At 52.6% G+C, this 26,206-nt stretch overlaps 1 protein-coding gene across 1 annotated transcript in view; it reads left to right on the top strand.

The window, feature by feature from the left end:
• Positions 1-26,206, top strand: part of ARNT2 (aryl hydrocarbon receptor nuclear translocator 2) — a 115,619-nt gene that overhangs the window by 67,779 nt on the left and 21,634 nt on the right. The window contains exons 8-11 of the mRNA XM_040642888.1: positions 11,709-11,785; positions 13,176-13,310; positions 15,582-15,656; positions 20,418-20,569. Of these exons, the coding sequence (XP_040498822.1) occupies positions 11,709-11,785; positions 13,176-13,310; positions 15,582-15,656; positions 20,418-20,569 (439 nt within the window). The remainder of the gene's footprint in view (positions 1-11,708; positions 11,786-13,175; positions 13,311-15,581; positions 15,657-20,417; positions 20,570-26,206) is intronic.

The raw sequence follows: 26,206 nt of genomic DNA, 5'->3' as shown, positions 1-26,206 counted from the left end.
GAGCGAAGAAAGCCCATGTTCAGCTAGTGATGCATGTCACGGGTAGAAGAGGGTGTGCTCTCCACTCGGGTGCTGTGTCCGTGTCGTGGCTAACCCACCAGGAAGGGCAAGCGTATGCATAGAATATTCATGGCAGGCATTATAGGTTGAATTGTGTTCTCCCAAAATTCATGTGTTGAAGTCCTGAGCCCCAGTATTGCAGAATTTACCTATTTGGATATAGAGTCCTTGCAGGTGTAATTAGTTAAGTGAAAATGAGGTCGTACTGAAATATGGTGGGTGCCTAATCCAGTACGACTGGTGTCCTTATGAAAGGGCACATTACCTATTGGTATAAAGGAGCTTATCCTGAGTAACTTCTGGTAAAGGATGGAAATCGAAATGAAACCCTAATTACAAACTATTTTCTAATTAGTAACCGTGGCCCCACTCCATCTTGAGACTTAGGGCATGTGGCCAAAACAGTGTTTGAAAGACAGCTGTGTCTTGAAATGCTTTTATTGTTAAATGTGGAAAAACTAGAAATTTAACTTATGAATTGGGAATTTAATATGAAAATAGAACTTATTTGACTTATGAAAAATGAAAAGAAGAACAAAATACCATGAGCAAACTAAGAAGATGGAGTTAATGAAGAAATAAAGACAAAAAAATTAAATTTGAAAACAGAAGTATTGCCCTATTGATAAATAGTTCTTCATGAAGACTTGTAAAGGAGAAAACCTCTGGCAAATCTAATTTTAATTAAAAAAAATCAAAATAAATGCATGTTAAGAATGAAGAGATTTATCAGAGAATATGTAAAAACTTACAAAGTGTGGATGATACAGATTTATGCATGTTAAAATCTTTAGGAAGAAAGCTAATTTCTGGGAAAATATGTAACCAAATTTGAATAAAGAAAGGAGGAAAAAAAAGTCAGAGGTAGGCAAAAAATTGTAAAAACTAACAAAGAATTGCTTTCTAAATGGTAGCAGGCCTGGAGGTTGTATGGCAAATTATTTAAACACTTCCAGAGTAGTGGAAGAGATGGAACGTGTACTGCTTTGTTTCTTAAAGTTAGCACAACTTTGGTACAAAAACTGTTAAGGGTATATTAAAAAACAACAACAGCCTAAAACTATGAACCCAATTTCATTTGTAACTATAAGACAGTACATACAAGTGTTAGCAAATCAAATGAATAGTTATACACAATGATTGTAAGACTGTGAGTGGTTTGACATTAGAAAATCTGTTCATGTAATTAATTAACCAAAGAAGAAAGCCTGTCTGATGAAAATTCATTTCGGTTAGTAAATTTTAAAAATAACTTCCTTTATAAACTAATACTAGAACTTTATTTCCTTAACATAGACAGAATGCTGGAGCCAATCGTCAACACCTTGCAGAACGGGGAACTGTTGGAAGGGTTTGGGTCTTCCCCGAGGGGGGAGGGTGGGGGGAATGCTTGCTGTCACCCTCACTCAGCATCGCTGTGCGACTTCTACCCACGGCAATAAAGAAGAAGGAAGGAGGCATAATTACTATTGAAAGGAAGAAAAGGAAGATGCAGTTAACATTACTTGCAGATGATGTGATCTCTCTGAAAAACCAAATCCAATCTATGAAAAATCTTTCAGGAGATTTGAGTACAGAGTCATTTAGGTAATTCTTTAAAAAAAAAAACAAAAAACCCACTATTAGTTAGAAAAAGACAATATGAAGAATAGCTGTTTGTAAAGGTAGCAGGGTGGCAGCATACATGTTAAAAATATTAACATGAAATATGTAGGAATACTTAAACTGCAAAATAACACGGAGGGACACGCATGACCCAGCTAACCGGAGCGTCAGGCGAGGTCTTTGATACAAAGGTTTAGCATTATGAAGATTTTAGTTTGTTCCAAACCCGTGTATAGATTTGATACAATTTCAGTAATTGTCCCAATGAGATTTCTTTTAAATGAAAGTTAATTCTGAAATTCCTATGGGCCAATAAGTACAAAAATAGCCAATAAAATCCTGAAAAACAGAGTACTGCGGAGTAATGAAAATAGGTATGTTAAAGCCTGAATAATTAAAATGTGATAAATTGAACTGAAAAATCAAATTATTGAATAAAAAGACCTGAAAGAGACCCAAGTCTCTATAGAAATGTGCTGTGTGATGAAGGAAACATTTTCAGTTAGTGAGAAAAGGAAAAAATTAGTCAGTACATAGTTTGAGGTCAACTGACTAATCGTTTGGAAAAACATGAAGTCAAACATATCAAAAATAAACCAGATTTATTAAAGATAAATATGAAACTTTAAAAGTAGTCTAGGAAAATATGGGTGAGTATTTTCCATAACTATAGGGTAGAGAGCAGAGAAAGAACCCCAAAGGCAGATACCACAGAGTAAAATCTGACAGCTTTGATTATCTGTACTTTAATAATATTCTATATAAAAACAAACAAATAGAGAAAATACTTTATAGAAAGCACACTTAAACTTGCATGGGACCCATATAGTATTATTATATAAGGAGAGTTTCAAAATCCATGAGGAAAAAAAACCCCAAACAGATCACTTGTACTGCAAAAGCCTGCCCAGGCTGTCCGTAAAAGAACAAATGGCAAAATAAATCTGTATCAAATGAAATAAAAGAAAGGCTAATATAACCAATGGGAAAGTACCATTTATGTTCTTATAGTCAGCAATTTCGCTTCTAGGAATTTTATGGTAAAGAAGTCCTTGTTATGCTCAGAGACTTTTCTAGAAGGGTGTGTATCGTTGCATGACTTAGGGAGCAACAAGCTGGGGGCACCACACGGTGAAGGACCATAGAGATGGGGTCGAACGAATCACCGTGTATCCATATGAAGAAAACATGAAAAACAGATGTTCTAACACATTGGAAGATTTTCCCAGTAAGTTCTAAAGTTTCCAAACCAGGTTACAAAACAATATAAGGATAAAAAAATACATCTTATTAGACACTTACACATAGTAAAGGGCATAAAGAGTATTGACCTAATTAAGGTTAATTTTCACATTCATCTTTTATTTTTCTGGTTTCTACACTTGCTCCAGAAAGACTGCACAAATGTCTACCAAAATGTCACCTTTGACATATTTTTTTTGTTGGTGGGAATTTTGAATGGCTCCTTACTCCTTTCAATTCCACCTCGTTTCCTTTTTTCAAAATCAGTTTTTTCTACCAGCTTTGTTGAGATACAATGCACGTATCATCAAAGCTTCAGTAAACCCAGACTTCCTTAAAGGACTCTTTACGTGCCTGTGTCACCCACGTAGAGTGTATAGTTATTTGGATTTTGGTGCATTCAGATAGTTTTGCAACTGTCACCGTAATTAATTTTAAGATATTTATATCACTGAGATAAGAAACTCCATACAAGGACAGCTCGTCCCATTCCCCCCGAGTTCTAGGCACCTGCTTCCTGTATGTACAGACGTGCCTAGTCTGGACATTTCCTGTAGGTTCATGGGGTGTGTGACCTTCTGTGTCTGCCTTCCTCCCTCAGCCCTGTGCTGTCGCTGTTCATCCATGGCGTAGCGCGAGTCAGCACCTCCTGTTTGCGGCTGAAGACTATTACATTGTATGGAGTTCCCCATTTTGTTTATCCACTCATCAGTTAATAGACATTGGGGTTCTTTCCACTTTGGGGGGCTGTTGGGAATAGTGCTGCTGTGAACATTCATGCACAGTTTTTGTGTGGGTGGATGTTTTTATTTCTCTTGGACGTACAGCTTGGAGTGGAACGGCTGGGTCATATGGTGGCCCGGTGGTTAACCTCATGACAGAGCTGCCAGACTGTTTTCCAGAGCACTGGCACCATCTTACATTCCTGCCAGCGCTGTACGGGGCTCTGATTTCTCCACGTCTTTACCAGCACTTGCTAGTGCATTTTTTCTGTTGGAGTCATCGTAATAGGTGCGAGGTGGCAGCCACTGTGGTTTTGATTTGCATTTCCCGATGATTCATGATGTTGCACGTCTTTCCATGTGCTCATTAGTCATCTGTGTGTCTTCTTTGGAGTAATGTTCAGATCCTTTGCTCATTTTTACTTGGGAACATCTTTTTATCATTGGGGTCTCAGTCAAAACCATGTTTAGGGACCATGTATTACTTGAGAATATTGCACAAGGAACACATGGAAAATAGAGAAAATCCAAATATCCGGATGATCACCTGAAGATTGCTCGGTACCGCCCGGCTAGAGGCAGTGTGTCAGAATGGAGTGTGATCACTAGTCTTTCCTCCTGCCGGTGCCAGTGCCCGCCCCTGCCTCCCTACACTCATCCGCAGCCGCCTCCCACAGGTTCACCCACACTTAGATCCGGGCGGCGGCCCGCGGGGGCTGTGTCAAGGCCGCCTGGACAAACATTTGACCCTCTGGCCTCATCGCCATCCCTTTCCTGGGGAAGCTGAGCCCCGTGTCCTGAGAGAACCTTCAGACGTAAAGAACCTGGTCTTTTAAAGAAGTTTGGGTTTACTGAAGATTTTCTGGAGATTTCACATAAACACACACACTCAGATCTCATTCACAAAATGACTTGCCCACATTAAGGCCAAAACTACACATTTAGCAGGTTGCAACTTTTCCACTTCATTTCTGCAAAACCAAGGAATTCTTTTAACATTACTTTACCTGGTTGACACCAGGCCTCTTCTGTAAGCTATAGTGAGCCTGTTTGTATGTGTCCCAGACTGGTGTCTTAGGGCCCCTCCGGCCTCCTCCTCTGTGCTTCTAGGCTGACTCCCCCTTCTGATTGGGACTCATTTCATTTCATTTCTTTGATTGGCATAAAACCACCAGCATTTTAATGGGGTGCCTAGGTGGCTCAGTCGGTTAAGCGTCTGCCTTTGGCTCAGGTCATGATCCTGGGGTCCTGGGATTGAGCCCTGCATCTGGCTCCCTGCTCAGTGGCGAGTCTGCTTCTCCCTCTCCCTCTGCCCCCTACCCCCACTCACTCTCTCTCTGTCTCTCAAATAAATAAGTCTTTAAAAAAAAAAAAAAAACCAAACACCACCTTTATTATGCTCACAGTTTCTTTGGGTTAGGGGCTTAGGGTGCAGTAAGGACACTTCTCTCCACTCCACAATGTGCGGGGCCACCTGCTAGATGTCACACAGTGTCACTTCCACTGTATTTTGTTGATCAAAGTATTCGCGGGGTAATCTAACTTCAACCTTTGATGGAAGGTGTATAAAAGACTCTGCGGCTATGTTTTTTAGATCTGCAAAGTTCCCCATCAACACTCGTTAGATGAAGAATGAATTCACAAACTCTGACAGCTCTAGTAGACGGGGTCGCGTATTAGCCAGTGAGAACCTAGTTCTGCAGGATCACTGTGAATGGTGGGCCTGAGGAGAACCTGCTGTTTCACGCCCCTCATCAGAGAGCTCTGCACGCACTCCCCTCTGCTCCCCGCTCTGGCCTGTGGCATTGCGTCTTGATCCAATGCGAAACCCAAGAATAGGGATCTTTTTTTTTTTTTTTAAGATTTTATTTTATTTATTTGACAGAAAGAGACAGCAAGAGAGGGAACACAAGCAAGGGGAGTGTGAGAGGGAGAAGCAGGCTTCCCGCCGAGCAGGGAGCCCGATGCGGGGCTCGATCCCAGGACCCTGGGAACATGACCTGAGCTGAAGACAGATGCTTAATGCCTGAGCCACCCAGGCGCCCCCCAAGAAGAGGGATCTTGCCCCCAAGAGAATTTAAAAACTATCATAAGACTCAAATGAGGCTGAACATAGAGCTTTATATTTAAAATGTATTTCTTGGGGCGCCTGGGTGGCTCAGTCATTAAGCGTCTGCCTTCAGCTCAGGGCGTGATTCCGGTGTTCTGGGATCGAGCCCCACATCAGGCTCCTCCGCTGGGAGCCTGCTTCTTCCTCTCCCACTCCCCCTGCTTGTGTTCCCTCTCTCGCTGGCTGTCTCCCTCTGTCAAATAAATAAATAAAAATCTTTAGAAAAATAAATAAATAAATAAATAAATAAATAAATAAATAAATAAATAAAATATTTCTTCTAAGCAGCGTATAGTTGTGAAAGATATTTTACTTGGTATAGATTGCTAAGTAGACTGGTTTTTTTCTCTTTCTCTGGGTACTTTAAAATACATCTTCTCACTTGCATTGTTTCTGACATGAAATCAGCTGTCATATGCATCTTTGTTTCCCTGTGTGTCATCGTGTCTTTTCCCCTCTGGACACTTTGAAGATTGTGTTGCTGCTTTTGAACAGTTGATGATGTGGTTTGCTGTAATTGGCAGGGTTCCTGTGCTTGGGGTTCGTTAGGCTTCTTGCATCTATAGATTCATAGTCAGTATCAAATCTGAAAAGTTTCCAGCCATTAGTGCTTCAAATATCTTTCTGTCTCCCTTCTCTCTCTTCTCTTTGGAGGCCCCGGTTGCACGCACACAGGGCACTTGAGGTTTTCACAGCTCGCACACTGATGCACATTTCACTTAAAAATTCTTATTTATTTCATTCGGCATCCTTTCCATTGCTGTGTTTGCAAGCCCACTTATGCCTTTCACGCATCTAATGCACTTTTCATCCCATGCATTGTTGTCTCCACCTCTGGGAATGTCATTTGGGTCTTTTATATATCTTCCTTGGCTCTACTTAGACATTTGAACATATGGAATACAGTTATAAAACCAGTTTCAGTGTGTTGGCTGATTCCAAGATCTGTGTCACTTCTGCATAGTTCTGCCTGGTTGATTTTGCTTCTTTTTATGGGTTATACTTTCCTGCTTCATTACATGCCTGGTAATTTTTTATCTGGTGGTAGACATTGTGACATTTCTGTTGTTGGTGTGGAAACTCTTAAGGCAGGAAGTTGGGGGCGATCGTAGGGCTGATTTGTTTCCCGTCTCTCAGAGACTGCTGTTGTTCATCGCCTCGTACACACGGTCTCGAAAACCATTGTTTCCTATGTCTCTGTGTCTCTGGTTGTTTTGGGCTGGAAGCATATTGGCTGGAAGCATAGCTCCTATTATGATTATTTGTTAAATGCTTAACCAAGGTCACCCCGCTTATGGAGAGCTGTCAGCATGACTCATACCTTGCTTCCCGAATGCACGGCCTTTGGGACCTTCCGTTGTGTCCAGGATAGATGAAATGAGGTCATGGCAGAGGTCATCCCTGGCCTACCGTGGAAAACAGCCTCCAGGGGAATGCAGCCAGTCAGAAGCAAAGTGACAAGGAAAAAGGGAGACAGACCATTTTCGAAGGAGGACCAGTTAAATTGACACAAGGATGTTAGGCCGTGAAAGAAATAGACTCGGGAAAGCAGTGTAGCCTTTCTTTGTCTAAAGGGCAAGCACAAAGGCAGGTCTAGGGCCTGCAGAGGAGATGTTAAAAGAGAAAGACAGTCATTTTGGGGATGTGGTGACCATCCTGTCGCTGGAGAAGTTCCTGCTGCATGATCCTTATTGTGTGACCTTGGCTTCCTGTGTGACCTTGGCTATGGGGGCTCCACGAGCACGTCTGTGTCCCGCAGAAGGAGGAGCTTTCCTGAGCCTCACTCAGGGACTTCTGCTCACACCCCACAGGCTGAGCTGTGTCCCTGGCCTCCCATCCCTTAATGGGGTGCACACAGCGTCACTCCGAACAAGTCAGGGTTCCATGAGCGTGGGAGAGGGGCACACCAGGCAGGTCATGAGTGGTCCTCTCTGCAGGGGAGGAGGCAGGGGAGCGGGTTTCCACAGGAGGATTGGGCAGCGTGGCGGTTGAAGGGCCCGAGACAGGCGGATCTTCTCAGGAGGCCCTTGGAGTCAGGGTCTGGAAGCGCAGAGGCAAGTCTAGACAGGGGCAGTCTGGGGTCTCGTTGATGCCTGGTGAGAAGTGGAGCAGCGGGGAAAGGATCCATGGACGAGGAGGGAGGACCAAACTCAGGAATGGCAGCACAGGCTGCTCTGTGGACCCTGGGTGCCCCAAGAGGATCTCGCACGTTTAAACAGCTTTCATCCTGGCACTAAGATGTTAGTCACCCTTTCCACTCACTGCTGGCAGGTAAGCATCGGTGGGGAAAACCTGCTGGAGCCTCAGCATGCGTCAGGGCCGTGGCCCCAAACTGCCCTCGTGGCCCCTGGATTTTTCATCACCACACACTTGCAGCAAAAAATAATTTCAGAATTTCAAAATGCTGGTTTCACTGAAGTATGCCCTTGATGGAGCTGTAAAAAGTACTAATTTGAGTGAACCCCGAAATGGGAAGTATGCGTAAAGTGATTTCTGCTGCGTACCAGAGCGTGGTGGTTGTGTCAAGGAAAAGCACATGCACAGTTGTTTGAGTTGCAAGCTAAACTAGTTGCTTTTTTTTATGAAACACCATTTCTTACTTGAAGGAATGATGAACAAACACACTATGGTTATTTAAATTTGTGTGTTTGGCAAAGATATTTTCACAAAAAGTTAAAATGAACCTGTCACGTCAAGGAAGACAGTTGACAGTATTTGCTGTCAGTGATAGAATGAAAGCTTTCCCGTGAAAATTTGAATTTTGGAAAACTTGTATCCACCACCGTGGTCTTGACCAATACTTAGAGCTGTTTCTGATGAAATGCATGGTGATTTTAAAAATATCATTTATTGTAATGGGTCAGCATTCGAATCCATATAATTTGAAGAACCAGTATTTTCCTGATGACCGATACATCGTGTTCAAAATCCTGTGTCAGCAAGGAGCCGTTCAAAGTGTTAGACCAATCTATTTTAATGGAACAGAATATTGAAAACTCACTGATACAGTTTTGGAGTTCATATCGCAATGAACTTTAAGAAACAACCACTTGTCAAGACTTAGGAAAACGTCAAAGAAGAATAGGCACCATTATCGGGGAACCTTCTCCCTCCTCCAGCTCCCTGTCTGTGTGAGGGCACGTTTTCTTCACATAGCGCAGGTAACGGGACATGCTGTAACAGGTGCTGTGCACAGCAGGTGTTAGAGCCCAGCCGTCTCCTATTAAACAAGGCTCTAAATCGATCGCAACCATGACAAACAGTGATTCAGGAGTAACTTCTCTTCTGCAAGGGTGTTTATATAGTGGAAAAACCCTTGAGACATTTCCGGTAAGATCAGAAACAAGGCAAAAATGCCCACTCTGTACCAGCCTTCGGCGTTGTAAGAGATACTGGCCCATCCCGCTAGAGAAATCAGAGGCAGACTCATGTCACCAGAAGAAGGAAACTACCTCTTTTCAATTATATGCTAGCACACCTGCTGAACCCCAGTGGGCCAGAGGAAAAATAACTAAAATAATAAAATAATTCAGTGAAGCAGCACGACACAGTATTAACATGCAAAACTCAGTAGTCCTCCTGTGTATAAACGATACATGGAAGGTATGATGGTACAGGAAACCCCATTGACTATAGCAACAAAGATGATTAAAGACTTAGGAATAATTTTAGTAAGTATGCAAAATACAAGTATACGTGAGGAAGATTTTTAAACGCTCCTGAAAGACACAAAAGCTCAGACAGGTGGGAAGGCATCCCCTGTTCTTGGGGAAGACAACTCAGCATCACATATTTAATTTATAAATGTAACGTAAACCAAATACGAACACCAGCAGGCTAGTTGATGGAGTTAAATAAGTTGATATTAAAGTTCATGTAAAAAAAGATATATCTGAGAAGAGCCAAGAAAACACTGAAAAACTGGAAGAGAGGAACAGTCCTGCAGATAGCGCACCCTGCAATAAAGCCTCTATAATTAAAATTGCATAGTATTGATGTTAATAAACAATGGCCAGTAGAATAGAAGAGAAAGTCCAGAATTAGCTCCAAATACATGAGGGGACTCATTATATGATAAAGGCGGCCCCTCAGGTCCCTGCACTGTCAACAGACGTGGCCGGGCAGCCGGATAGCCATTCCGAGGAAGATAAGCTAGGTCCACATCTCACGCCCGACACAAGAATAGCTTCCCGTGGATTAGGGACCTAAGTGTGAGAAGTGGGGGCGTGAACGTGTCAGAGGAGAACACGGGTGAGAACTTGGCGTAGGAAATGGCTCTCTAGGACTCCATAAAAGCGCTTTCTGGTATTTTAATAACAAAGATAATAAAAGAAAAGATTGATAAATCTGACTACATAAAAATAGAAAGTTGTCCAGTCATCATCAGCAAAGTCAGAAGACAGGAGACCAACTAGGAGAACACTCACAGCAAGGACTCGATATCCCTTAATATGTGATGAGGGGCAAAGGGCCAAAATCCAACAGGAAAATGGGGAAGAGACAGAACAGACAGTTCACTGAGAGGATAGAAAAATGGTCCGCATGCACCAGATAATGTCCTAATCCATAATGAGAGAGAAATGCCAATTGAGACGATACTGGAAAAATTAAACGGTGTGCGGCCTATTCTGGCCAAGACTGCGGGGCAGCAGGCCTCTCGGACACTGTCGTCGGGAAGGCAAATCGGTACGCCCCTTCTGGAGGAAATTCGGCAACGCTGGACACAACTACATCTGTGCCTGCGTGGCAGCCCGGCAGTCCCGCTTCCGGGAGAGGTGTTCTGGGCGAATCTGCAGGTACGCTTCCTACCGCTGGGGAATACGCGTGCGCAGCGTGAGAAGCACCCGGACGTTCTTACACACGGAAGAGGTAGAACGAGCCCTGGCAGGCTGCGTCCCGCGGCACTGCTGGTGGTGGGGGGGTGTGTCCCAGGACGCGCTGTTAAGTGGAATAAGCTGAGCCCCAGAGAGCATCCAGGGCACAGAGCCCTTCATAGGAGAAAGGAGAGAAGGTAAGAAAATACACAGATACGTGCTCATTCGTGCAAAAATACAGCAAGGACAAAGCAGACACTTCAGGGATTGGTTACCTATGGGGGTGGACGGGGCAGTGTGGGTGCGGACAGAGGGACAGCGCCCTGGCTCCTAGAACCAGCGGCTTGACGGTCTGCGGCGATGGGCTGTCGCCCTGCTTGTGTGGTTCTGTCCGTGGGAACCTTTGGTCTGACCCGTGTGCAAGTATCTGTGCGAGGTGTTGAGCAGTATGAAAGATGCTTGCTTCCCTACGACTGTTACAGCCGACTGCAGCCACTCACGAACCTGGCACCGTGAGCGACCGTACACCATGCCCTACTGCACAGAGCGGAAGACTCTTTCCTGACCAAAGAACATGGAGGATTGTTTTAACCAAGTCCTGCCCACCAGGGCACTGGTTTTCTTTTCTTTTTTTAAAGACTGTTTTTAAGTGATCTCTACCCCCGACGTAGGACTCGAACTCACAACCCTGAGATCAAGAGGCCAGGCTCCTCTGACTGAGCCAGCCCCCATAGAGCACTGGTTTCCAGTGCTCAATAACCATCCCCTGTTTCTCCGTTCTAGCCCTTACAGGGGAAATATTTACATAACCGGAAATGCCCACTTTCACTTCGTACTGAGAATTCCTTTATAGCTCAGTGTTTTGGCCAAATTTTGCAAACGTGTAAATGAATAATGGGCATTTCATCTTCCTTGAGTTCCTCTGCACCGTGCATGGATGCCAGTGCTATGGCCCCCGTGAAGTCATCCCAGACGCCAGGCAGGGGCGGGAGCCGGGCAGGAGCGGGCACCGGCGGACTCACTGGCTGCCGGCTAGACCCGAGTGGTCCGTGAGGATCTGTGTTTCGGGTTGCACACCTAAAATCCTGGGCACACTTGCCCCTTTGCCACCCGCCTTGGGCACGTCGTGGCTGACGCTGGTTTTTCTCATTCCAGGAATGACCATCCCCGAGGAGGACGCCGAGGTGGGGCAGGGCAGCAAGTACTGCCTGGTGGCCATCGGAAGACTCCAGGTGAGGGGGGGCCACGACTCTCTGCAGGTTCAGAGCAGGGCTCATGATTCCAGGGAGCAAGCACACAGCTTTGCCCGTTCCGACCCCCGTGTGCCCAGCGTTCTCTGGTTTCCGGTCCCTCTGGGCAGGGGTGAGGGTGAATCTGGGAGCACACAGGGAGACGTGCTGTGAGCAATGGAGTTCTTGCCGCGCGGAGGGCCCCACTCGGTCCATCCCCACTCGGGAGCCGGCCACGGCAGAGTTGGCCTCTGCCCCCACGGCAGCTGCCCGATGGCCTTGAATGCTCTCCTGAGTCCTCAGGATGAAGCTCTCACTCCTCCTCCAGCTTCACCCCTCCCGTCCCCCCTCATGCTTGATTCCCAAGCCCCTGCATGCCTTTCCCGCAGACCCAGCAAGCACCTCCCCTCCTCAGTGGGCCCCACGGGCTGTTTCTGCTGCCCGGTATTCCCTGCACCCCTTCTTCCCCTCCCAGAACTTCTCCTTTCACTTCTAGTTAGGCGTCCTCCAAGATTCAGCTGAAGGGACGCCTTTATCCGCTTCGTCAAAATCAGTCATTCCCTCTTCCCTGCCCTCCTGGTGATGAGCTCACACGTCCACTGTCCTTCTTTATAGTCTGTCCTCTTAGTGGAGGGCATGTCCCTATCCTGGACATCCTCCTCTGAAAAGCCATGTGGGGAATGTGGCTTATTAATCTTGTGAAAAGTGAATGTGCCACATAACGTCCATAAAGCCCACTGGCTCCATGTCTGGCACACACAGTAGCCACTCATTGGGCAGGACGCCTTCCTCCCCTTGAGGCACTGCCAGCCCTTCGCCTGCTGATGGCGGGGGACCCAGCAGACGCAGGTCGGAGTACGCTAGTCTGTCGTGCTCCTGGGTCCTAGGTCCTACCACCTTCAGACAAACGAACTAGCAGTTTTATTCGCACGTGATAAGCATTGCTTATTCCTTACAGGTGGGAGAAGAAAGGACACTTGGGTACATTCACTCCACAAATGTATCCTTTCCAAATACTTTGATCGGTTCCTTAGACTCCTCAGTAAGGGGAGAGTGGGAGAAGGGAAGGGTGTTAACGTTCCGGAGCACCTGCGATGTGCCTGGCATCGTGCTGGGGTTTGGCATGTGGGATCTCAGCCCACCCTATGAGATTACACAGCTCGTTATTCCCTTGCCTGTTGAGGACACGGGGGGTCAGCAATGTAAGGTGGCCGTTGCTACAGTTAGTGGAAGGTGTGGCCAGGGTGCTTGGAACATTTGGGGCTCAGTGCACTAGCGACATGGAAGGCTCTGTGAAGTTGACGCCACGTGGATCCCTCCCATTGTCCGCCTCTCTTGCCGTCCCCGTCTCTGTCTCCGTCAGAACCACCTCAGTGTGGATGTCCCTTTCCAGGTGACCAGCTCTCCTGTGTGCATGGACATGAGCGGGATGTCGGTGCCCACGGAGTTCTTATCTCGGCATAACTCTGATGGGATCATCACGTTCGTGGACCCGAGATGCATCAGTGTGATTGGCTACCAACCCCAGGTGGGTGGTCCTGAGCTCATGGCAGTTGGCTAGAGATTTAACTTTACTTAAAATGTGTTCGAGATGCAGGAGAATGACAGTGTAGGGGACGTGGCATAAACATCCAGGTCCCTGCCCAGAGAGAGTCTTGTCCTTCCATAGCAAGAAAGACATTGCATGCCACGCCACTGCTTAAAATTAACTGTTCAGTTTTTGCCCTAGGCCTCCTGTCTATCTCCCTGATTGTTCACAAACCAGAGTTAAGTCCCTCTCTGTGAACGGGGCTCTCAGATCCGTTAACTTAGATGAACGCCAAACAGGACAGCTCCTTCTTGCAAACTTAAAAAGCAGTATTAATGTGAAAGAGTCTGGAACGTTTTGAGGAAACATGTTCACTTAATTTTGCCTAATCCCTTGTTTCTCAAATGTTTTTGGAACCTTCTACAGGGGCATATTTTCAGGTCTTTGTTCCAGACCTTTTTTAAAAAAGTCCACGTCATAAGAAACACAAAAAGGCAGGGGAAATTAATCTAGATTAAAATAAACCAAAGAGAGGGGCACCTGGTGGCTCAGTCAGTTAAGCGTCTGCCTTCAGCTCAGGTCATGATCCCAGGGTCCTGGAATCGAGCCCCGTGTCGGGCTCTCTGCTCAGCAGGGAGCCTGCTTCTCCCTCTCCCTGTGCCTACTGTTCCCCTGTTCATGCTCGCTCTCTCTCTCTGTCAAATAAATTAATAAAAACCTTAAAAAAATAATAAACCAAAGAGAGAAGAACCACAGTATGCAGTGTGAGAACCTTCAGTGGGTCCTGGGGCTGAAGATAGGTAGCCAGGAAAGACATTTAGGAGATAATCGAGGAAATGTTAATATGTATGGAATATCAGGTGATTTTATCAAACAATTACTGATTTTTTAGGTGTAATATGGCATATTGGGGTTTTGGACGATGCCATTTTTTTGAGATACACACTTCAGGGACAGGAGTCCTGCTGTCTGCTACTTTCAGATGATTCAGTAAGAGCTTTTTCATTGTGTGTGTGGAGATACGAAAGATATTTGTATATACTTTCATAGTTTTCATTTACATATATTTATATTTATGTACGAAAGAAAGAAAAACTCAGATGTGACAGTCTAGGTAAAGGATAATCAGGTGTTTATCATGTAATTCTCTTAACTTTCCCATAGATTCAAATCTCTTCCAAAATAAAAAACATTTAAAAAAAGAAAGGAAGGAAAAGATCTCTGTTCTGAGGAACAAAATCTGGGATGCGTCGATGTGGGCATTTCAAGTACGTGTGTTACTTTAGAACTAGACACAATCCGGGGGTGCTGGCTGGCTCAGAAGAGCACATGGCTCTTGATCTCGGGGTGGTGAGTTCGAGCCCCATGTTGGGCTAGAGACTACTTAAATAAACTTAAAAAAAAAAAGGACCTAAAAACAGTTCAAATTGAACTATTGGAACCATTCGTATAATTCTACATCTCCAGATTCATGTGAACTTGAGGTTCTTGGAAGGAGCAAGGGGGGAAATTAATCAGTTTCCAAAGTCACCGTAATCTCGGCTGGCAGAGTGTTTCCAGATCCATTTACCTGCCTGCACCTTCCATGAGCATTGAGATGCTTCTCGGCGCACAGAGAGACCGCCTTCCCGCGGTCCGTGTCAGCTCCCGCGGGAGCCATTGCAGGCTTGGGCTCCAGTCAGTGGACTCGTTTCCACCCTTCGCTGCCTAAGACACACCCAACTGGACCCCTTTCCTGTCCCACATGTGGAGCTGCCTTGCGACGGTTTATCTGATTCTGGTTGGTTTTTGTCCTGGGCTCGTGCAAGGTGCTTTGAGTAAGAAATAGACGGGCGAAGGTCAGGATGGTTACTGGACGGTCCCAGCATCTGTCCGGCCACGAGCGTGTCCGTTTCCACATTTCAGCAGTTCTAGTTTCATCGGCAGGCACGTCTGTCCTCGTGCTGTCGTTTACTTTCTTTTCATGGTTATTAAAATATGCTTATTACAGTTTGCCTCCTGAAGGCAAACCAAAATAAAACCACATTCTGAAGGTGCTGACCCAGCGCCCTGGTGAGATTAGCATGGGCAGGAGCACTCCGGAGGCAGGCAGGCAGGGCACAGAGGCCAGCTCCGGCGTCGCCCCAGGGCCATCCTGCGTCCACACTCCCCCGAGGATGGGGAGCTAAGGGACGGGAGGTGAAGGGGACGCAAGAGCACTGCTGTCCAACAGCGATGGCTCCGTGATGGGAAGCGGCGTCGCGGGTTCTCACGGCTTGTCTCTTTCTTCAGGATCTTCTGGGAAAGGACATTTTGGAATTCTGCCACTCCGAAGATCAGAGCCACCTGCGCGAGAGCTTCCAGCAGGTAGAACCCGGGGGCCCGGGCAGGTGGCCGGCAGGACGCACAGGCGGGCTGCAAGGGGCTCCCCAAGGCATCCGGCGGGGACCCTGCTGCGAGGGGCTCCCAGCCGAGTGGGGAGGGCAGACCCATCAGGAAGTCGTGCCTGTGTCTGGACGAGGGGCGGGCGATGGAAAGGTTAATGGTGCAGGGAGGAGGCAGGAAGAGTCTCCCAGGGAGGGAACCCTTGGGACGGGATGAGCCTGCCCCCACGACAGAACATTCCAGACTGATGGCCGGCGCCCGGAGATGCAGAAGAACGTGGCATATTAGGGAGTTAGCGTAGCCCCTTAGGCTGGAGTGACACTTCCTGCCGGGCAGGGAGGAGGGGGCCCACGGTCGAGGCTGCTGAGGCCACAGGGAGGAGTCGAAGTTCCCCCGCGTCATTTACGGGAGGGCTCCTCCGAGGACCGGAAGCTGAGCAGTGTTTCTGAAAGACAGTTTGGTAGCGCGGGTACTCGGAGAGCAACTGGAGGAAACCCTTGGAACAAGGGGGCACCGCGGGCAGCTGTTTGGATTGTCCAGGGTGGAGGTGACGGGTGGGTGGGGACGGGCAGCCTGAGGGGACCATCGTGGTCTTGCTCTGGGCGGAGACAGCGAAGGGGTGCCTGGGAGGGAGGTCGCCCATCACGGCGTCATTCAGCGCCACCCCCGTCACCACCGGGAGCTGCCGGTGCTGAGCACCTGCTGTGTCGTGCTCGGGCACCATAGACACCTCGGTGTGCACCACGTGCTTGTCCTGGGGGGGGCACCGCCATCGTCACGTCACGTCCTCTTATCCCCTGAAGGCACGTGCAGCCGGGCCCTTCTCCCTCTGCTCCTTCCTGCCGACTTCAGCCGGGCCACCCCTGCTCTCATTTTCAACAGCATGACAGGGTCCTTGCCGGGCTCCCTGCTTGACTCTCATGCGCTCCACGCCACTCAGGAGACGTGAATTAGGCTTTGCCACGTCTTTGTTTAAACGTGCCGGTGGCTTCCCAGTGCCCCTGGAATCCGATCCAAGCTCTGTACCACGGCTGCAAGCTCAGGGTGACCCTTGCCCCACGTGTCTTATCCTCACTCGTTCACAGCTCCTGGTCGCATGGGTCTTCTGGTGCCTTGAACACATCACGCTGTTTCCCACCTCAGGGCCTTTGCATGTGTTCCCTCTGGACTAGAATGCAGTCCCGTCACTCTTCCAGGACCGACATCTTCTTGTGGTTTAGGTTTTAACTCCTGTCATCTCAGAGATGCCGTCAACGGCCACGCCAGCGAAGAAAGCCCCCCCCCCCCCCGCCCTCCTCCTCAGCCTCTGGTTTTTCCTGCACAACCGTTTGAGTTTGTAATTGTTCTGTTTGTTTGTCCACTGATTTCCTTTTCTCCCCCATCCTCTCTACTGAAACATCAGCTCCCTGTGGGCAGCTCGTCTGTGCTTTTCACCATCATGCCCACCACCGAGTGTGACGCATGCTCGTGGTCAGTGGCTCTTACTAAAATGATCTGAATGGACGGTGACCCGTAGCAGGTGACTTTCATTCTGGAGAAACGTGAACTGAGAACGGTTAAGCATGGCCAGAGTGCGTCTTTCACATCTTTGCAAATGTGTGGAGATTATCCTAGACGTTGGCCTGGGTCAGTTTCCCTTTCCTGGATCTGCGGAAACGAAGGTCCAGCAGTGATGGGCCTCCCCACATGGTTAGTGACCAGCCCGACCCCTTGTCCCACACGATCTCAGGTTAATCCTCAGCCCACACCATCTGTTGTCAACCCCACTCTTCACGCTGGACTCCAGGACGCAGTGTTGGTCGCCTGCCCTGAGTCCCACAGCAGGGGCGTAACAGCGAGGGCTGGAGCTGCCCCCTTCCAGCATGTTCTCCTGTCACTGCACTCACAGACCTCTCCGTCGGACAGCACGCCGAGGTTTTACCCTGCTGACGCCATTGGAAGCTGGGTGATTTTGGGCAGAAACAGGAGGAATGTAACACCAGACCCCACGCGGCACCCCCTCGCGGACCTCTCGCCTGGGGTCTGCCACCTCACTGCAGGAGGGAAGTGAAGCCAGAGCCATGCCTGAGAGCCAGCGGCCCCATGGCACAGAACTCAGCAGGCCGGGGCTGGGCGGCCACGGGGACATCCTGGAGCACCGGCCTCGGCCTCTTGAGTGTGTTCTTTGGGCCCCAGCCACTGGCGGCCAGGCTCGGGGACGAGTGTTGATAAAGGGAAGTGGCTTATTTTTGCAGAAGCACGGAGGGGGCTGTGTCAGCTCGGAGTCAGCCTTGGAAGTCTCTGGATTTAAACCAAAGCAACTGAATGGCCTGGACGTGAGACCCTTAGAGTGCCATCTAGTTCCTGAGGAATTTGAGTTTGGTGGGTGGCCTGTGCCCATGCAGGGGCCAGGAAACTCGAGTCTGCCCCTGGCTCCGCTCTCGGACCCTCGCCGGCTTACGGTTTACCCGGCAGCCAGGTGGAAGACTGGGACCCAGCGACCCAGGCCCGGAGCAGGGTTCCACTGCCCCCTGTGCTCTCCCCTTGCGTGCCCTCTGCAGGGCAGCTGTGTTCGTGAAGTGCGGTGCTGGCCGGCCTGGGTGGTCTCCTGGCACCTGCATTCGGCACGATGGAGGGACCCTGGGGCGCCCCTGCCCCCTCATCCCTCCCTGGGCCTCTGGCCTCCGCCAGGCCCCGGGTTCCCACACATGGAGCACGTGCCTCCTGCCAGGGAGCTTTGCTCGCCGACCACGTACCCACCTACCCAGCTTCCAGGGAGTTCCCAGCCCCGCCTCCCTCAGGAACCCTCTCTGGTCCCCTCGTCGTCCTGGTGGCCCCATGCCTCTTGATCGTGTGGTTCTGAGCTGGGACTCGGCCTGCTCTCTCTGGGTTCCTCCTCAGCCGAAGGAGTTCATGGAGACAGCGGGCCGTGGGTCAGGGAGATCCGGGACCCCGTCCTGCCTCGGGCATGGCTTAGTCAGGAGGCATCAGCAGCATATTTAGCTCCTTTGGGGCTCAGATTCCAGATGCACACGGTGCCGTTGGGAGGCCCACACGAGGTGACCCGTGTGGCATGCTTAGCCGGGAACCGGGCCCCTGGGAGGCTGCGGGGCTGCCGCTCCCTCCCGCTGCTCCTTCTCCAGCCGAGGGCCCAGCTTTGCACACAGTCGGCACCTTGGCAAGTGTCTGTTGCACGGAGCTAAAGAATCTCCCACCATCGCAGACGTCCGCGGAGGAGAAACACTTTGTGGGCTGCTGCTTCAGAGAGCAAGGACGCGGGTCTCGGATCATGCGAGCGGCTGCCAGTTTTCCATGTTTTGTCCCGCCGGACCCCCTCAGAATGCCGAGCTCAGGGGCATGCAGCCTTGACCCCTGGCCCTGTGGGGAAAGAGCCAGCTTCCTGCTGGGAACACATACCTGCCGGCAGGCCGCGACCCCTGAGCTTCCGGGGGTTTCCTTCCATCTGGGTTCCCCAGGGGTGGTGCAGAAGAAGGGTGGGTGCCCAGGCTGCATCAGCCCAGTGCATGGGGCTGGCAGACCCGTCAAGGAAGTTCAGAATATGCTCCAGGTGCCTGCTCCGTGCCAAGCTCGGGGCTGAGGATGGAGGGGTGGGACTCAGGTGACCAAGAGGTCCCTCCCTGTCCCTGTCCCTGTCCCCTGGATGTCTATAGATGTCCAGCCAGAAATAAACTACAAGTAGGGGAGTTGAGGAGGGACTGGGCCTTCCCTGACCCTGGGGTCATGTTCCTGTTCTTATCTCTGATCACACTCTGGGCCAGCTCGGCTGCCCTGGGCCCAGGGCCTTCTCTGTCCTGACCAACCCCAGGATCTGAGGTACACAGGCCTGTGGAGAGGAGCACCCCATCATGCTTTGTCCTGGGGGTATACTCACACCCAAGCCTAGGCCCATCTGCCAGCCATTCATAGCCTCTCCTGTTTCTGCTGCAGCCACGAGAGCTGCTGGCCAAGTGTACCTTCTGCACCTGTGTGTGCACGCCCCCTTCTGCACCTGCGCGTGCACCATGCACGCCCCCTTCTGCACCTGTGTGTGCACCATGCATGCCCCCTTCTGTACCTGTGTGTGCACGCCCCCTTCTGCACCTGTGTATGCATGTCCACGGCTCCGTGTCTGCCTGTGCAGGGACTGTACATGTCTACAGGGAGCACAAGAGCCAGCAAAACACACTTGTGGTTTGGAAGTAAGACCTTGGTTCCTTCCCAGCTTTTCCAGCAGAGTCATCTAATCTTGGGCAGCTTATTTCATTTCTCTAAGACTTGGTATTAAACCTCTATAAATAGTAAAACTCACCTTCACCAATGACGATGTGCATCAGGAAACCGTTTGAAACCATGCTGCGGCATAAATGCAACAGTAGACTTGTGCGCCTGCGTGTACGGATTTATCCTTTCACACACCTCCTCCCTTGATCCAGTTAGCAGTGGTAAACGGGGTTAAGTATGTTTTAGCGCGAGGTGTGAAGCAGCAAGTCGAGCGCTACAATGTATCTAGACGCCCGGGCCGAGAGGGAAGCGCTGGGCCTGCAGAGTGTGACCCGATTTGAAAAAGCTCAGAGGTCCTGATATCAAACGGGCATTGCAGAGAGTGGGACAGAGTGCGGGGTCTGCTCCAAAGAGGGAGAAGCCCCCCCCAGCCCAGCCGCGCCCCCTCACCGTCTTTACCACGAGCCCCGTTCTGAGCCCTGCCCGGCGCCTCTCCCTCCTCCCGCCTCCCGCGGACTTCCTTCCTTCTGCACGTTTCCGCAGGTGGTGAAGCTGAAGGGCCAGGTGCTGTCGGTCATGTACCGGCTCCGCACCAAGAACCGGGAGTGGATGCTGATCCGCACGAGCAGCTTCACGTTCCAGAACCCCTATTCGGACGAGATCGAGTACGTCATCTGCACCAACACCAATGTCAAGTACGTGCTCCCCCTGCCTCCGCCGCCAGGTCTGGGCGTCTTTCCTGAGCCCAGGGCTGGAACCCTTTCTCCCACAGGCCTGGCTCCCCTGCAGCTGGCGGTCCCTGCGGGGCCTGAGGAGCAGGCCTGGGGTGAGGGGGCTGCAGGCCGTGTCGCTGCTTCCCCCCACCGTGCTCCCGTCCACCCTTCCCTCCTGGTCTGTAAAAACCCCAAGGTCGAGAACGGCCCCCATGGCAGCCCCGCCCCCCAGCTCAGTGCAGGTGTCCTGCTCCCTAGGCCTCGCTGTGCCCCTGGCACATGGAGCCCAGCAGGGATGAGCCGGGTGCCCTCTGGCTGCCTGGCATGCCGGCTGCTGGGGCCTGATTTCTTGGCCCTTTGGAAGCAGGGCTGGGGAGTGAGGCTGGGGCTCTGGCAGCTCTGGGGCCTGGGGGCCCGGGCTGGGGGTGGCACCGCAGGGACACACGGTTTCCCTGCTGCCCGGTCATCCACACGTTCCTCCTGCTCCGAGTCCTGCAGTCCCAGAATTGCTGCCGGCTCCAGGCTTGACCCCTGCTTCCTGTGACCTTGAGTTGTGTGTCATGTTATTTCTCAGTGCTCACTTTCCCATCTGTGCAATGGGGTGGTAATACCTCTCCCATGGGGTTGCTGTGAGGCTTGAGGTCAGTCTCCCAGCGACAGGCAGTTCGCGCCTTGTCCCTGGATTTAGTATCAAGGAAATGCAAGGCCAGAGAACCAGTGTGAACAAAGGCAAAATGATGTCCAAGCCTATGTGAGCCAGTGTCGGGGACCCCGCAGCCTGCCAGGGCGTGAGATGAGCGGCCATCACAGAATTGTCCCTCTGGGCCCACTCTGGTCAGTGGCACTGCTGTCCTGATTTTCCCAGACCCGGCTCTGACCTGGTGGGGTCTGTTCCCACTCCGCCCCTTCCCCTCCTCATCTGACAACCGTCCTGGTGATGATGCCCCAGGCAGTGACTGTAGCCTGCTGGCTTGCTCAGGGCTCTGGCCCCATTATGTCTCCCAGCTCCCTGCATTGGGCTGTTCCCCTTGGGGCGCGCCCAGCAGTGGCCTCCTTCCCGGGCAGTCCCACCCTGTGTCTCAGCTTCAGCCCTGCTCCTGGCCCACAAGGCCTGGAGCTGGACAGGCTGGTCCACCCATGCAGGGCCCCTCAGGGCAGCTGACTTGGGTTTCGGTGCCGGCCCCCGCTGGACGCATCACTGTGTTGCCAAGGTTCAGCTGCCTTGTCTGGAAACTGGGGCGAAGAACAACCTGGTGCCGCAGACCCTGCACGTAGATGGTGCGTGCAAAGCAACGTGGGGGGCGGCAGGCCCGAGCCGGCCCTGGCGGGTGGGGCCTGCCGCAGTTGATAGGGACCGTGTTGATGCACGGAGTGCCCCTGCCGCCGTGTCCCGGTGTGGTCCTCGCAGGCTGCCCGCCACCCGCTTTGGGCGCCTGAGATGCGCTGCCCCGCTTGCTTCCTCAAGCTCCAGGCCGATCATCCTGCCTCCTGTTGGAGTGAGGGAGTGAGGGTCTCAGCACCCGCCCCTCCTGCTGTCCTCCCTCCAGAGCTGACCGGGCCCTCCCAGCGCATCCTCCGTTTCCCGTGGGCCATGCTCCTTGTCCGTGCGCTGCCACGGGCTCCTCCTGAGACCCTGGCATAGGCACTGGCTTCCTGAACGTGGAAGACCCTGGTCTCCCTGCCAGCCCTCTGTCAGCCCCCCCTTGGCTGTCCATCTCCTCGTCACCCCTCACAGCCCGGCCTTGGCCCCCCACTCTGCTAACTTGCTTTCCCAGCTGCCGTAGGGACCAGGCAACTCATTATCACTGGTCATTGCCCCAAACGGTGTGACACCTCCTGTCCCTCTGCTCCTTCTCCCCTGGCCTTTCCGGCGCTCCGGTTCTTCTAATTCCGTCTTCAGCCACGACCTTGGTTCTGGAAGAGCAGGATCGCATGGGAGTCGGAGATCCAGGCATGTGCAGAAACAGTGCTGCTTCTCTCCCCGTGTCTGATCTCGCGGCTGCGTGGTAAACGCGGTTCGGTGGAAGGCCTGTTACTTCCCCAGCTCCCCTGGCGTGGGGAGGAAGCTCCTGCCTCCGAGAGAGAGAGGTGACTGCAGTCCCAGGCCCGTCTCCCTCCCAGGGTCTCGGAGGCTGGGGTGGCTGTGCGCTCACGGCCGGGGGGGCAGCCAGTGCGGCCGTGGGAGCCCAGGGGGAGGAGAGGCCCGCGTGGTTTGCTCAGTGGCTGCTCACGCTGTCGCTGGGACCTCCCGTCCTGCTGCCTCTGCAGCCACACTGGCCGCTGTCAGTCACGCAGACGGGCAGGCCTGTCGGGCATGCAGGGCCCTGGACGCTGTTCTAGAAACCTTCACTCTTCTGATGCCAACACACTGGCTGGGGTCAGTGAGAACCGTCTTGTCTTTGATGCAGCCCCTGTCGCCCATCCGCCCTGCTGCCTCACATCCCCCTCCCACAGCTGTGCGCTGCCGGGTGCGTGCTGCCTGGCTTGCGGGGGCTGAGGGCTGTCCCCTCCGGGCGACCAGAGGAGTGTTGGGTGTCGTGGGGATAGCCTGCACCCTGCTCTCAGACCCGAGGCTGGCCCCTCGGCGAATCGGCTCTGCGGCATGCCGGGGCCGCCCCTGTGTGGTTCGGACCGGCTCTTGGCCGGGCTCCTGGCAGGGTCCTCTAGATTCAGGTCAGAGAGCGGGCTGAAGCTCCCCTTCCTGGGGTTTGGTTTTGCTTACTTTTCACCGTTCCTCGCTCATGCCCGTGTTTGTGCAAGCATCACCCATCCGAGTCGGGTGCTGTCGACTCATCCAGCGGGTGCTCACTGGGTGTCGCGGGAGGACGTGGGCCTGTGGCAGGTTCCAGGACATGCGCGGCCCCGCCACCAGGGAGGGGCCATGTCCCCGGAAGGCTCCGGTGCCCTGGAGAGCGCGAGGAGGCAGAGGGGCAGACAGACGCATGCTGTGAGGACGCAAGGAGGTAGAGAACGAACACGTCCGCCCGTGGTCACCAAGACAGCCTCCCCGCAGGTAGTGCCGCTCTGGAGCCCGGAAGGACAGGAGGGACCCTCATCCTAAGGGCGCTCATCACGGACGCCTGGCTTTCTTCTCTGAGGCAGGCAGCACGAGCGAACAGGGCGTGTCCCCGCATGTGTCTCAGGACAGTTGCTCGTGGCAGCTTTTTGGGGTCAGAGGGGATGAGAACGCCCGCTCGGGACGACTTACAGCAGAGGCCTGACAGTCTCCCGGCCCGAGCGGCCCTCCCGGCTGGCGGTGGCGGAGATGTTTGCCGTGGGCAGCAGAGGGCAGTGACGACCAGGATGTGAGCCTTCCGGGCCTCTGCATGCCGGAGGCTGAGCTCTGCCAGCAGCAGACAGCCTCGCTGTGGGAAGGGCCCTGCGTGCTCTGCGTTCGTGTTCAGGGCAAGATCGACCTGAGCTGAGCTGCCGTCAGTCAGGAGCGTCCAGAAGAAATTCCCGGAGAAAGGGAGTGTGTGATGGTGAGCATTTGTGCGAAGCTACGGAGAGGAAGGCCTCTGTCACCCATGATGTTGGTGCAGGGAAATGGCCAGAAGGGCAGAAAGCACAGACTTGGATCTTGCCCACTGCTCGCACAACCGTTGTCTGTGCCGTGTCCATGCTCAGGGCCGACTGTGTCTTGTGGTGATGCGGCCTGGGCTGCCCTGAGCGGGAGTTGTCCGGCGTTTCTCTCCGATGGTCCCTGTCCCGGCTCCTCTTCAGCGGGGATCTGAAGCTGTCGCTCGGCGTGTCCGGACGTGCTGTTCCAAAGCCACCATCGGTCTTCACGACCACAGCTGCTTTTGCGCTGGTGTGTGCACTTCCTTAGGCCTCCACCAGGCCCGGTCCCGCCGGCATCCCTCCTCGGAGCCGTCCGTCCCCACGCAGTCAGGGAGAGCCCGCCCTGTCCGACCCCTAGGCTGTGGGAGGCAGGAGCCTGGGAGTGGGCAGAGAGAGCGAGGTGACCCTCATCTCTGCAGACTTAGGGCAGGGAGGGGCCGACGGTCCCGGTCACCAAGCCCTAGCCTGGCACTTTCCCGGCGTCCTGCCCTGCCATGCACCTGCAGCAGACGACCTGGCAGAGAACAGGGCCCCACAGCTTCTGTCTGGGAGTCTCTCTGGCCCATCTCCTCCTTCCCTGCCTCTTCCCCAGAGCCTTGCTGAGACCTCTGCCCTGTCTCAGGGGATCCTCCACCCTCTTCCCTGACCAGCTCCCCCTGCCTTCCGTCCGGCCCCCTCTGAGCAGCGCACGTGGCCCCAGGAGCCATCTCGGTCACACACGCTCCCGCTGCTGCTCCGTGGAATAGACTCCAGACCCTAGACGGGCATTCGGAGTCCTCCCGATGGGCGTGCAGACAGCTGTCAGTCAGCTGTGCGTGTTATTAGCCTCACTCTGGTCCGCTGAGCTTGGGGAGCCCCAGATGCCTCCTCGCCGATCCCGGTTCTCCCAGAGGTGCGATCAGTGCCGCCTCTGAACGCCCGCCTCGTGGCCGGTCACGCACTTACTCAGGCTGAGTGAGACCCTCTGTCCCGGGAGCGTCAGACATTACTGTCGGCATCTGCCAGCCTCCTGACGTCCCTGGTGCAGGGAGGCCACGCAGACGGCAGGCCCGGGCCTGACACATCTGGTATCGGATCATCGTTTCCCGTCCACAGCGGCAGCGTTTTTGCTGCATCCGGCCCGGTCCCACACACGTGCTGTCGGTCAGAGTTCTGAGCAGCCACAAGCCCCGCTCTGGAATTTGTGCTAATACCAAGGTTTATTTTTAATCCGGCCGTGAAATGCTTCCCAGGACGGGCGGCCTGCGAGTCGGCACAACCTCCATGGTGTGCAGCTGTGGGCACGGTGACCGAAGTCTGCAGGATGGGGTGGCCATGTCCGGACCACAGGGGGAGTGCGGTCAGGCCCCTGGGGATCTGCCGGCCACGCCAGAGACCCTGTTTCTGACATCCCCCTGGAAGGAGCTTCCTCGGGCCCAGAAGAGGACAGAACGGACAGCAAGCTCCCACCCGGATGCCTCTGGCCCTTACTGACACCCTCGCACACCGTGGGAGTGCAGGCCCTTCCTCCCTGTAGCGCAGGCCACACCAGGGCACCCGGTACGCAACCCACGGGTGGTCTTGCCCCCTCCCCAACGGTCTGTGCTCCGGCGGGACACGGGCTGGGCCACAGGCAGGAGTGGCCGGAATTCCCTGGACAGGCACTGGTGGGCTGACGTTTGGGCTCCGGGAAAGTTGTGGAAGGAAGAGAAGGGGCATTCACTGCTCTGATCCCACAAAAAACCCAAAGCCCAGCTTGGCTGTCCCGCCTGCTGGCCCATGACGCCGTGTGGTCAGGCCTGCTGCTCTGGAATGGGAGGTGTGGGGCGACGGTCCTCATTATGTCGTGGGACCGAGTGCGGGTCTTAGCACAGAGACGGGCTGAACCCTGCGTGCACCATCCCGGGCGCATCTTCGGGATTCTGATCCTCGCCTCTTGCATCTGTGAAATGGGAAGGCTGCAGAGGCAGGATGGCGCAGGCAGGGTGCCGCCCCGAGCTCTGCACTCAGGTCTCGGGGTCCCGCGAGCGAGCGTTGGTGGGCTCTTGGGGTGTTAACAAAATAGCAAAGTAAAAATAG

The sequence above is a fragment of the Ursus maritimus genome, unplaced genomic scaffold (assembly GCF_017311325.1).
Source record: "Ursus maritimus isolate PB19 unplaced genomic scaffold, ASM1731132v1 scaffold_27, whole genome shotgun sequence".
NCBI classification, from domain to species: domain Eukaryota; kingdom Metazoa; phylum Chordata; class Mammalia; order Carnivora; family Ursidae; genus Ursus; species Ursus maritimus.
The sequence above is the reverse complement of the archived record's forward strand: the minus strand, read 5'-3'. Positions and strand labels throughout refer to the sequence as shown.